The sequence below is a fragment of the Sparus aurata genome, chromosome 11 (genome assembly GCF_900880675.1).
Source record: "Sparus aurata chromosome 11, fSpaAur1.1, whole genome shotgun sequence".
Classification (NCBI taxonomy): domain Eukaryota; kingdom Metazoa; phylum Chordata; class Actinopteri; order Spariformes; family Sparidae; genus Sparus; species Sparus aurata.
Window position 1 is genome coordinate 23,837,843 of NC_044197.1, and position 12,507 is coordinate 23,850,349.

At 41.3% G+C, this 12,507-nt stretch overlaps 1 protein-coding gene across 5 annotated transcripts; it reads left to right on the top strand.

Moving 5' to 3' along the window:
• The first annotated feature begins 615 nt into the window (after positions 1 to 615).
• Positions 616 to 6,615, top strand: LOC115591018 (homeodomain-interacting protein kinase 2-like). Of its 5 annotated transcripts, none has more exons than XR_003985879.1 (12): positions 616 to 729; positions 1,159 to 1,361; positions 1,642 to 1,833; positions 1,923 to 2,104; positions 2,407 to 2,530; positions 2,929 to 3,039; positions 3,206 to 3,286; positions 3,390 to 3,538; positions 4,670 to 5,023; positions 5,264 to 5,352; positions 5,438 to 5,855; positions 5,945 to 6,615. XR_003985879.1 is itself a non-coding variant. In XM_030432592.1 (11 exons), exons 2-11 carry the CDS (start codon positions 1,185 to 1,187, stop codon positions 6,067 to 6,069), a joined length of 1,584 nt encoding a protein of 527 aa, XP_030288452.1. In that variant the 5' UTR covers positions 616 to 729; positions 1,159 to 1,184; the 3' UTR covers positions 6,070 to 6,615. The 5 variants fall into 5 exon arrangements, 3 of the variants coding, with proteins under 3 accessions (XP_030288452.1, XP_030288453.1, XP_030288454.1); XR_003985880.1 differs by having other exon boundaries at positions 5,441 to 5,855; XM_030432592.1 differs by lacking the exon at positions 5,438 to 5,855.
• Positions 6,616 to 12,507: the final 5,892 nt, after the last annotated feature.

Below are 12,507 nucleotides of genomic sequence, written 5' to 3' on the forward strand. Positions count from 1 at the left end.
TTACAAAGTGCTTTCACAGAAAAAAAAGAAAGTAAAAACAGCACATTCCAAACTAAAGGGACACACTTTATAATACCACAGTTAATAAATTGGCAAATTATAGTTAATATAACTTTAACAGTTAATCCACTGTCAACAATGAAATGTTTTTAGAAAGCATTTACTAAGCAATTGATCATTCAAACATTAAAAGTGATGTTTATAAAACTTTGTAGAGATTAATGCACACTGTGGAGCTCCTCTGTAAACACTATTTGGATGGCCAACATAAAGTTGCAACTGAGGTTTGTAAACATTTCCAATTGTTTAATAAGTAGTTTATAAAGATTTCCTTATTTGTTTACATAAATAAATGTTAACTTTTGTAACACAATATTATATTTGCTGTACAACTACAATGACTAATGTCTTAATTCATTGTAATTTATCCATTCCTAATGATGGTTGTGATAAAATGTTAACTAACAAGGATCATAAATCATTGTGGTATAAAATAAAAATGAAAAATGTTACATGGCAACGGTGAAATGAATAGTAGATGGTGTTTACATTCAAATTGTTGCTAGGAGAACACGTTGCTTTGACCGGAACTTTAGGGAACCTTTGACCCTTTCATCATGGAATGTTCTAAATGTCTGGCTACTTAAGCGCTTTTTATAAAATTAAGCTTATCAATACATCCTAGAAGTGATCCAGAAAGGTTAACCGACTTTAACCACTGTGAAACAGGTGAGTCACTCCTTCTTTTCAGTTTCAGGAGTCGGAAAGTAGAGATTAATTGATAATATTAAGAACTGTTTATTTAGTTGCCTGCAATCAGAGGTCTGAGAGGGAATCTGTATGCTTTTTTAAAGTAAATTGATTTTAAATGTACAACTTAGTACTGAACGTTAACATTTAGTGTAAATTCCCTTAATTTTGCATAGACCTCTGACAATCAGATGATTAATAAAATGTGGAATATGAAGTAAATGCATGCCTATCCATGTAAAGACCTAGAACAGTGGTCTAACATGTTTTGTCAGATCTAGCTGTTGACAGGGTAGAAACCAGTGGATGGTAGCAATATAAATATACACTATCTGTAGCACAATAACTGAAACATGGTTATGTTCAAAGGGAATGAAAGTAGCTTTTCATTTTTCTTCTTTTCATCAGTTTTGTTTCAGCATTGTCAGAGAGAAATGACATCTACTAAATCCAAACAATCTTATCCCCGTGGACTCCCCAGGAAATATGAGTTTGTTGCAACTGTGGGAGAGGGCAGCTATGCAAAGGTGGTGAAATGTTTGAACAAGGAGACCTCTGAGGTTGTGGCTATAAAGATGCCTACATGCTGGACCACAGACAACAAGAATGAGGTTGGAAACTTTGTTGATTTTGATGTTCACAGTTGTAAAAGATATTGTATAGTCAAAGGTGCAGTCAGTGCCTCATGCAAAAAAACTGTTCCTCTTATTGGAATTAAATGACCTTACATTGTAAAGATATCAGCAAACACTAATATGTAAAGATAAAGTGATTATTGGTACACCAAGTTTTAAGCACCACAAGATGAAGCTCTACCTTTCAGCATGCTCCAAGACAACACGTTAATCAACTGCAAAAAACTAATCATTTCAAACTTGCCTGTGTCTTAAGGTCCCCATTCTGAGAATGAGCATGTGCCACAACCTTGACAAACACAACATTGTCAAGTATATCGATTGTTTTCAGACCATATATGGAAAGGCGCTTGTGTTTGAGTCATTGGATATAAGCCTATTTGACTACATGGAAATGGAAGACTTTGCCCCTATGCTTCTGAGTGACATCAGAACCATCATCCAACAGGTATGAACACAGCACCATCAGATGGAGACCAAAGCAATGTACACTCAGTTTTAGGCTTGAGTCCATTCTAACCGACCTCGTGCTTTCAGATGGCCACAGCATTTGATGCGCTGAAGGGGATCGGGGTGATCCACACTGATGTCAAACTGGACAACATTATGATGGTGAATCACCACCAGCGACCCTTTGAAGTCAAGCTGATAGACTTCGGTCTGGCCATTCCCACGTCACAGGCCAAGAAATTCAGAGGAAGGCAAATATTTGAAATTATGTAAGACAAATGATTTGTTGTATTATACTGGAAAGAATTAGTAGTTTACTATTTTTACCATGAACGTGCACTGCTGCACTTCACGAGCCCCTAGTCATAGTTTTAGTTTTAAATTATCATATATATATATTGTGTGTTATTTATTGTGTCTTCTGTCATTGACCTCATTTTTGTTCTATTACTTTGTTGGTACAACAAAATGACAATAAAGCTTTGATTGATAAATCGATGTTCTTTTCATGTGCTCACTTTCAAAAATGTAACAGTGTACACATCCTTTAATGTTTCTCTTCCACATTCAGGTCCCCAGAAGTTTTTTTGGGCCGTGAATTTAATGAGGCCAGTGATATGTGGGCCCTGGGCTGTGCCATGTTCGAGATGATCTGTGGCCCTGACCTGTTCACAGGAGAATATGACTATGAAATAGTAAGTCTTCTGCTATAGTCAGGCAATTTGTCAATTGCTTGTACTTGTATGTCTTCTCTTGTGCTCGTGTTATTTCTCTAGTTAATGCTCCATGTACATTCGACATGTGATGAGTGTATGAAGAGGGAATCAGAAAAATATTTAAAGAAAATAGGGAGTGAAAAACAATTGTTGTACTTTAGCTACAATTTGAGGTTTTAGCATTAGCATGTTGTCACGAAGAGAACAGAAGCTTTCCAGGATAAACTGCCCTGCTCGGCCTCTGATTGGCTTGGCCTTATATTCTTACCCAACCAAGCAGGCCATTAAGATGAGGGCGGGTCATTACTTTGTCCTCCTGGGAACAATATTTTGCTTGCTCTTGCATATTTTGATGTAATTCTCTCTTTAATCTCCAGATGCTGAGCATTGTTGAACTCCTTGGTAAACCAGCAGACCATCTTCTTGAAAAGTGTCCGCGTGCAAAGATTTACTTCACAAAAACTGAGGCAGGAGTTTGGAGAATCAAGGTACAACAATGAACCTTCTCTGGCCTTTACTATCTATCTATCTATCTATCTATCTATCTATCTATCTATCTATCTATCTATCTATCTATCTATCTATCTATCTATCTATCATTTTGTAACATTCAACAGTAGAACATTAATACAAACACTTTGATTCTTCTTTTAGACTCCTTGGGAATTTTTTGAACGTCACCATAGTAGAACTGAAAAGAGTCACAACTTCCAATCTCTAGATGATCTGAAAGCAGTAAGTGTGAAATAGCTTTTGTTGTCATTATGATTGATTGTCTTTTCATGATCATGAGGATGACTTGACTGGTGGTAAATTTGTCTGATGTTCTCTTAACTAGAAACGTCTGGAGGAAGATAACAAAACTGAGGCTGTTGAGCGAGAGCAATGTATCGAGCTCCTGAAGGCCATGCTGGCATTTGATGCAGATGAGAGGATCACTCCACGTGAAGTCCTCACTCATCCATTCATCACCAAAGTCTACCCGAGGTAAGTGTGTGTGTTGTTAGATCCCGAGTTTACCCCTGTCCAGGAGGCACTCGCCTAGCTCTCCGTTATAAATTGCTTAAAAAGTGGGAATTTAAATAGGGATTTCTTAAGCTGGGAGTGAGGAGACTCACCTAGCTTCTAACTGCCTGAATCCAAACGTCTACCCTGCATGGCTAATAACCTCTTGATGACAGTAACGATTTCATGATGCTTCGTTGTGAAATGAAGGTCTTGTTCTCGAGGCCAAGGCGTAGCCTTTCCTCTTGTCCTCATGTTGCCCTGATCAGCTCAACACCGTTTCTTTACTGATTTTCATCAGATTTCTAAGCTTCAATACATTGTTTTCAATCACGGTTACACATTGTACATCTTTTTACTATAGTTATAGCCAAGTTCAACACTTAATTGTTACTGTGATCCTGTTAAGGCCTGAGTGCACACTTCCTCTTTTTCACACACACCCAGCGCTTGCTACTTCCTCTTGACTGTCTCCTCCAATACAAGCGTAATGTAATGATTTAACCTTCCCTCCATTACATTTCTAACTTCCAATACATCTAGTTCAATCATGGTAACACATTATACATCCTTCAATTTTACAAAGTTATTACATAATTCTCATTGTGATCATGATCATAATCAAAATGATCATCAGAGACAGAGCGACAGACAGAGCCTTGAGTGTAACACTTCTCCTTTCTATACCAAACAGTGATGTGTCACTTCCTCTTGGCCTTTCTTTCAATCAACTTCTAAACTTTCATACATTTAAATCTCTGTTAAACATTCTTTTTTACGTAAATTATGGCAAACACAATGCAGCAGGCAGAGCTTCATTTTCAGGACTATGTATAATGTCCATTTCTTGTATTTGTGTCTGGCAGGAGTGTATGAATCTCAACTGTCTTGGTGTGTGTGTACATAATGGTTTTTATATTAGGAGTAGATGGATCTAAACTATTTTGACAGTGTGTGTGTGCGTGTGTGTGTGTGGAGAACTGAAGAATCCTCTTGGATGAGAGGTGAAACTGTTACCTATGATACAGCCCTTAGATTTACCATGACCTGGATGACTGGAGTACCTCATGACAATAACAAGATAATTCTGTGTGTGTATGTTTTCATGTTTAGTGTCCAGACTTTACATGAGGACTTTGAATGTGAACCTCCTGCTGCTCCTCTGGATGATGAAGACAGTATTACCATCCAACTAGGCGACTGCCCTCCATCTCCTGAAATTCTCCCATCAGGTGTGATCCTGGTTCAACCCCACAGTTCAGCCGAGAACACAGCGCTGCTGGAAGATCAGGAGCTTACAGTTAGTGAGTTTACTGCTGCTCCTCTGAGGGATGAAGAAAGCAGTAACATCCAACAAGATGACTGCACTCCATCTCCAGAAATTCTTCCATCAGGTGTGATCCTGGTTTGGCCCCACAGTTCAACTGAGAACAAAAGGCTGCTCAAAGATCAGGAGCTTCCAGTTAGGTAAGATGATCAAAAATAGTATGACAATCTGTTGCCTTTATCTTTTACTCACTTCTAAATCAAATCCACATGAAAGCTGGATTAGGATATTTATTACAGGAGGATTTTAATGATCATACCAATTTGGTCCTCAGAAGCCACCAGAATCAACAAAATAAAAAAAAAAATACCTTGCTGCAGCTTTGTGATGTGATGACATTTACGCTAATAACACTCTAACCTTTTCTTGTGTGTGTTTAGTTTTCAGTCCGGTATGAACAAGACGTCAGAGTCCTCAGTGAGCAACACTGACAGTAACAGGAAGACATCTGAGGACTCAACCACATGTGGTTAGTAACATACACTTCTACTCGTGTCTGAATTGTTGTGCATTCTGAAGTACGGCTGGAGTTATAAATGTCCTTTGATTTTCAGAAGACACCGGGCCAAAGAAGAAGGGGAAGAAGAAGAAGAATTGCTTCAGACGCGTTGTCTCTTGGTTGAGGAAGACCTTCAGCTGCTGTGTTTCCTGCGTTGATGATGATTAGGGATGTGTGAAGTAATAGATATTTTTCAGGTCTTTTGGGGTGTTTTGCAGTCAAAATGGTCATCGTTTGCTCACTCTCCCTGCATCTGCATGGTTTTCTCCGGGCACTCCGTTTTTTCCTACAAACATAAAATATGTTTGAAAAAAAAGATGCAGCTCATTCAGGGACGGATCTGATTGCAGACAATCACATGCCAATATTTGCTTGGAAAGGCCCCATGTTGCCTGAATGAACGAGACGTCAGAGTCCTCAGTGAGCAACACCGACAGTAAAGAGGAAGACATCTGAGGACTCAACCACATGTGGTAAGTAACATTCACCTCCACTTGCGTCTGAATGATTGTGCATTCTGAAGTACGGCTGGAGTTTTAAATGTCCTTTGATTTTTCTGAAGACACCGGGCCAAAGAAGAAGAGGAAGAAGAAGAAGAAGAAGAATTGCTTCAGACACATTGTCTCTTGGTTCAGGAAGACCTTCAGCTGCCATGTTTCCCCCATTGATAAGGGATGTGTGAAGTAATGTTCTGTGTAGGGTTTCTACACTGAGAGTGTGTTTGAATGTGTGATAAGTTTAAATGATTCTTTAGGATGACATGACAGTAACAGGATAATTCTGTGCGTTTGTGTTTTGATGTCCTGACACTGTCAAGACATCAAGAGGCTCGGGGTTTACTTCTTCAAGTGAGGATTTTGAATGTGAGCCTCCTGCTGCTTCTCAGGAGGACGAAGGCATCATTAACATCCAACCAGACGACTGCTCACCATCTCCTGAAAAGACTTTCAGCTGCTGTGTTTCCTGCTTCGATGAGGATTAGGGATGTGTAAAGTCATTTTCAGTGAAGGGTTTCTTTAGCATGGTTTTCTGGGCTTCTAGGAAGTTGTGCAGTCAAAACAAGGTAGCAATCTTGACATTGTGGCTTCACAGCAGAGGGGACTGGCTTTTTCTGGGCCTCTTTCTGTCTGTGTAAAGCCTGCTCATTGTCCCTGTGTCTGCGTGGGTTTCCACCGGGTGCTCCGGTTTCCTCCCACACTCAGTCAGTCAATAAACAATTAGATTGGATTTTAAGTAACTGTCCCATGACTGTCATTAGGCTAAGTAATACCACAAGTATTCAGTAATTTCTCAGTGTTGATTTCAGGTTTAATATGTCAAGCTTAGCTAACGGGGCTGACGAGGCACACCTACAGCCAGTGGTTAAATTGGCTTTTGTAAGGAGGAGGAGCCCTTCTTCACTCAGCGGCCATTATCTCTCAAAATATATATATTTTTTGCCTTGCACCAGCAGCGTAATACATATTTTATCAACTTATGGCCTTCTTGATTATATCTTACATTCACATATTGGTAACTTATTAAGCCTACATTTCACCATCAATCTACACTATAATTTGTAAAACGTATTTACAATATACATAATCAATTCACATATCAGCAACATTTATTTCCAGCTCATCAATACACGTCAATTATTTGCATTGTTTACACCTCACCATCAATTCATATAGTTATTTACATCTCACACATACATGTCAAAACATCAAACCACATATCAGCAGACAATTTAATTTATAACTTTCCAAATTGGATTCAGTTCAGGTTTCTGCCCCTCCTGTCTCTTCCTACATCCTATATGGTCTGCCGACCTCCGGGTCATAACCCAAAAGGTGAAAAATACAGACATTTAGTTTCAGTAAATTAACATTTTGCTGTGGCAGTTCCTTCATCCACCTTCTCTGCGTCAGCAGCACCGTGTGCGTGCGTGCGTGCGTGCGTGCACTTGCGCGGTATGCGAGAAGATGCCGGTAGCAGTGAAAATAAAAAATAGAATCAAACTGTTATTACTATCTGTTTTCCACTGAGCCACATGTCAGAATTTTGTGAATTAAAGTTTCAGTATGATTGTGTCATCATGCAACAAAAGAAGTATAAAGAAACTCCATGTGTAGTTCCTATGCTACACACAAACTCTACAAACTAATGAATACAAATATTCTCAGGTCACAAAAATGAGCTTTGAAATGACAAAACTTTCAGAAATATCAAGACATCAAGATATCATGTGACTGTGACACAAACGAGACAACAATGGCTGCTTATATAGTGCTGAGTCAGTTTAATTCATGACAGCATTAAAAGCTCATAATAACTTATAAACACACGTTGATCAGTTGACTTCCCTTTATTCCAACAGCTCACAAAGGTAATCAACACACATGTCGACATCACTTCACTGTCACAGTCGCTTTTCATAAAACAGAAATCAACTCAGACGCTGAGGCAGCTCTTCTCAGACTGAGGGTCTGGAGCTAAAGGTGCTGTGGGGGCTTGTATGAGGACGCACACTGCTTCATGCTTTCACACAGACATGCTCATTGTTCTAATGACGAATAAAATATCAAAGTGTCATCAGCTGATAAATGTAGCCTGATACGTCACTGATTCACTCAGAGGAGTTCTGTTTCCTCTCCTAAAAGAGCTCCAAATACAAACTGGGGTTTTAATTGTGTTCTTCTGAGTCTGTCAGAGTAGCTTCTGGCTGTCCTGTTACTCACTGCAGAAGCCAAATGGGACACTAGGTGTCACTGGGTGAACTCCTTTCTTATACCAGTCCCCATTCTGATAAACTGAACTGACATGAGAGGAGAGTGGGCAGTGGCGGTTCTAGACCAGTTTTAATAGGGGGGCCAGGTTGGGGCCGACTTTTTTGTTAGGGGGCACATACAACCCGGGAAAAAAAGATAAATCCCTCATTCAGACAAAGCAGTGTTTCCAATTTCAGCAATTTTGATTGGGTAGTAAACTGCTGAGACACTTTATTTCAACCTCTCTCTTCAAAACAAAATCATTGCAAGAAATCTGTCATTGTATTATTGATGCAGACTCCCTGTCAGGGGGGCCACAGGGGGGTCCAGACTCAGAGTTATGGGGGCACTGGCCCCTGTTGGCCCCCCCCCCTAGAACCGCCCCTAAGAGTGGGAGAGGTGTAGAGGTTTGCTCTGGATAGGGTGGAGCAGGGAGAAGCAGGCAGTACGCACTGGAACAAAACATCAGTCTCGTTTGATTTGAGCAACAGCAGGTCGTTTTTATGTTCAATGCTCTGTTACTGTGTGCTGTATACAGCATGTATGCTCTGTATCTAGTGTCCTAATAAAGACAAACTTTCTAAATATTTCTTCAGTGTCCAACAAAGTTATAATCTGTCATTTATATTTCAAATGTCTGACAGTGTGTGCCATCTTCAGTCAAATAAATACTGTGTTAATTATGCTGAAGCGTATCAAATCAAATCCAAATCAATTTCATTTATACAGCCCAAAATCACAATTACATTGAAGAAACCTCAGGAAGAGCCACAGAAGAGGGATCCCTCTCCCAGGACAAACACACATGCAATAGATGTCACAAGAACAGAACAATAAAATCACAGTTGACAATTTGCATTCACAGAATATCTGATACAAATCATAACATATGTGAAGTGTTTGGATACAGGAGACGACTGAGCAGGCCGAGGCATCGTCAAGGGGTTGCCAGAGCCACATGACCTCTTCTCCACCGTGGTGACCTGTTAGGGCAGGAAACACAAGACAGCTAGCAGTAAAACAGAGAAGATCCGAGTGAAGAGACATCAGATGTGACAGAAATACAATGCAATGATCCAGTGGAGCCCAGGGTATGATGATCCATACCCATCAACATGTGAGGCAGCAGGAGCCAGGAGAGGAAGATGGTCCCAGGGGCTTGAGGTCCATCAGAAGGGAGCCTGAGTGAAAGAGAGGAGGAGGACGACGAAGAAGAAGAAGGAGAATAAGAAGAGGAGGAGGAGGAAGAAGAAGAGGAGAAAGAGGAGGAAGCTATAGAGAGTGAGAGAGCAACACAGCTTGCAGCTTGTGGGAACAGAAAACAAACACAAAAGTCAGAGAAACATGATGTTAATCAGAATTATGTTGTATTTTGATCTTCACTAGACTCAGAGTCATTAGTGTTACAGTGTAACTGTGCTGGGAACTGTATGATTTTGAATTATTGCCGTCTGTTAATAACGGCTACTAATAATTTGATAAGTACAGACCTGAACTTTGTCAACATCACCCTCATTTTGTCATAAGTATTATTACTGTTTATAGCCACTATTTTATTTTATTTGTTGTACGTGTTCGATGTTTTTAGGTTTATTTCGGTTCTTGGCCTCAGAAATACAGAAGCAATCAGCCAAACAATATTAGAAAACACAAACATTTTAAAGGAACTCCACATTTGTGTTTATTATCAGAGCTCACAATTAAACCGCATTAAACCGAACCTCAACAATATGTGATGCACAGGTGAAACTGTCTTAACAATGTGCAAGCTGCCTGAGCTGACAGGGTTTTCAGTGCATCCTGAAACAAAATAACATATTCAGGATGCTGTGTGATAAATGTACCATTATCTATATTCATACAGGGGGCTCTGTACTTTAACATTTATGGAGCAGCTTGTATTTGTCTCTGGATGAGCAGTAAGAATCCTGGCTCATTAAACTGTCTGCAGCTCCCGAGAGGAGCTGATTGTCATAACTGAATCTTCAAGCCTCAAGTCCACCTGCTGCTGGCAGCAGTATTTATCATTATGCATCCATTGAACCTGATTGGATCACTGGATGATTTTAAATCAGTTTTTACTTTATTTTTGTGGCGACTTTCAATCACCTCATGGTTTACAATATGTCAGGATTTGTTCCAAGGTCGACAGAAAGATATTGTAAGTAGGAGTTGTGGGAGCCATCACTCTAACTTCCACACTCCACACTGGGTGGCAGGAGATAAGAGCTCTGGAGCAGGAGCTCTGCGAGAGAATTCTGGAACGCAGGGCCGACTCCTGCCGAAAGCACCTGACGCTGCCTTCAGATCAGGCGATGCTCGGGCCTATAGATCATCCAGGGCAAACCTGAAGAAGGGCATCAAGACACCAAGCACAGCCACAAGCTAAGGGTCGAGGAGCACTTCAAGAGCAACTCTGACCCCAATGCATGTGGCAAGGCATCCAGGCCATCACATGCTACAAACCAGCCAACTCCTCAACTTCATCCAGCGATGAGCTGATGAGCTTAACAACTTTTATGGCTGTTTTGTCAGGGACAACAAGGAGGTGGCCATCAAGGCTGTGCTCCCTGCAGACCACCAGCCCCACACTCTCTCCCACCGACATGCATGCAGCACTGAGCAGGTATCATGCACAGAAGGCTGTTGGTCCTGATGGTGTCCCCAGACGCATCCTCAGGGCCTGGGCTGTGCAGCTGACTGAGGTCTGGACTGACATATTCAACCTGTCACGAGCCCAAGCAGCTGTACCCACGTGCTTCATAACCACCTCCATCGTGCCGGTGCCAAAACACTCCACTGCAGCGATCCGTAATGACTTCCGCCCAGTTGCACTTCACCCCCATCATCACAAAGTGCTTCAAGATGGCTTCTTCTGTAATCCTGTTCTGGCGGTAGGAGACTGTTAGGTTAGATAACCACACCTCCTCAACCCTGAGCACTGGCGTTCCAAAAGGATGTATGCTGTGTGCCCCCTCTTCACCTGCGACTGCACACCTGAACATGGTTCAACCATAGTCAAGCTCACAGACAACACAACGATGACTGGTCCCATCAGCAGCAACGATGAGTCGGCCTACAGGGAGGTAGTCCAGCACCTAACAGTGTGGTGCGCCAACAACAACTTGGCTCTCAACACCAAGAAGACCAAAGAGCTCATTGTGGACTACAGAAAGCCATACACCCATCAGTATCAACGAGATGGATGTTGAGTGTGTCACCAGCTTTAAGTTTCTGTGTGTCCACATCTCCAAGGTCCTCTCTTGAACACCTCCACCCTGATCAAGAAGGTTTGCCATGATCTCTTCTTCCTCAGGAATCTTAAGAAGGTCCATCTGTCTCCTCAGATTCTGGTGAATTTCTACCGCAACACAAATCAACAGCATCTTTACCAACTGTGTCACAGTATGGTATGGCAACTGCTCTGTGTCTGACAGGAAAGCACTGCTGAAGGTGGTGAAACAGGTGCCTGCCCAACGCATCACTGGTTCCTCACTTCCCTTCATTGAAGCTCTCCAGAACAAGCACACACCAAGCATCTGTTTCCTTTTTTTTTTTTCTTTTTAAAAAAAAATAAGATATAACATCCAGTGGTCACATATACTTCTCTCTTTAGATGCACTTATAAAATATCTCACCACCACCTCCAGTGACACAGCATCAGGTGCTCCTGTCCCTCTACCTCAGCTCAGCAGAGTGACACTGCATATTTTTTTATTTTGTATGTAAATAAAATATTCTTTATGTTTGTGCAATGCCTTCACTTGTTTCTTTCTGCAGTTTTCATTTGGTGTGATATATTTGACTTAAAATGAATAAAATCTTGAATACACAGGTGCAGTTTCGGTGTGACTGTATAAAATTGATTGTGAAATTGACTGCGATGCAAGGGGGCACCTGCTCACATCTTGCCTCGCTAACCAAATTGGTCAGGGCCGGCACTGAACAGCAGGTACTTTACGCACGAGCCACAGACAGGGTTCCACGGCTTGATTCTGAGCAAAGATCGCACCAGAACTGACTTCAGTGAACAACACAACACAACCTCAAAGCAGCACAAGACAGAACACAACACCAGGTCGACCAGTCGTTTGTACAATTAGTGCCTTTGCTTGTTGGGCGCGGTGAGAGCCTCTGTGCCATCCAGAGCGCACACAGGCTCACACACCGTCATGTGCTGGAGAAGCTTTAGGAGGAGAGTTTCCTCTGTCACTGCAGCTTTTGACTCTGTGCTCAGTGTCTGTGGTCTGGACCAATATGTACCATCAATAATAATCAGTGGCGAGTCTTTTACTATACACACTCTGAATGTAATTACTCCCACACAAGCTGACCAAAGTCTATTTGAACGTACTGGCGTGTGAATTATCAATGT

Coding starts and splice junctions, on each gene's coding strand:
- LOC115591018 (XM_030432592.1), top strand. CDS start 1,185: ATGACATCTACTAAATCCAAACAATCTTATCCCCGTGGACTCCCCAGG. Junction 1,362..1,641: donor CCACAGACAACAAGAATGAG/GTTGGAAACTTT, acceptor CTGTGTCTTAAG/GTCCCCATTCTGAGAATGAG. Junction 5,024..5,263: donor GATCAGGAGCTTCCAGTTAG/GTAAGATGATCA, acceptor GTGTGTGTTTAG/TTTTCAGTCCGGTATGAACA.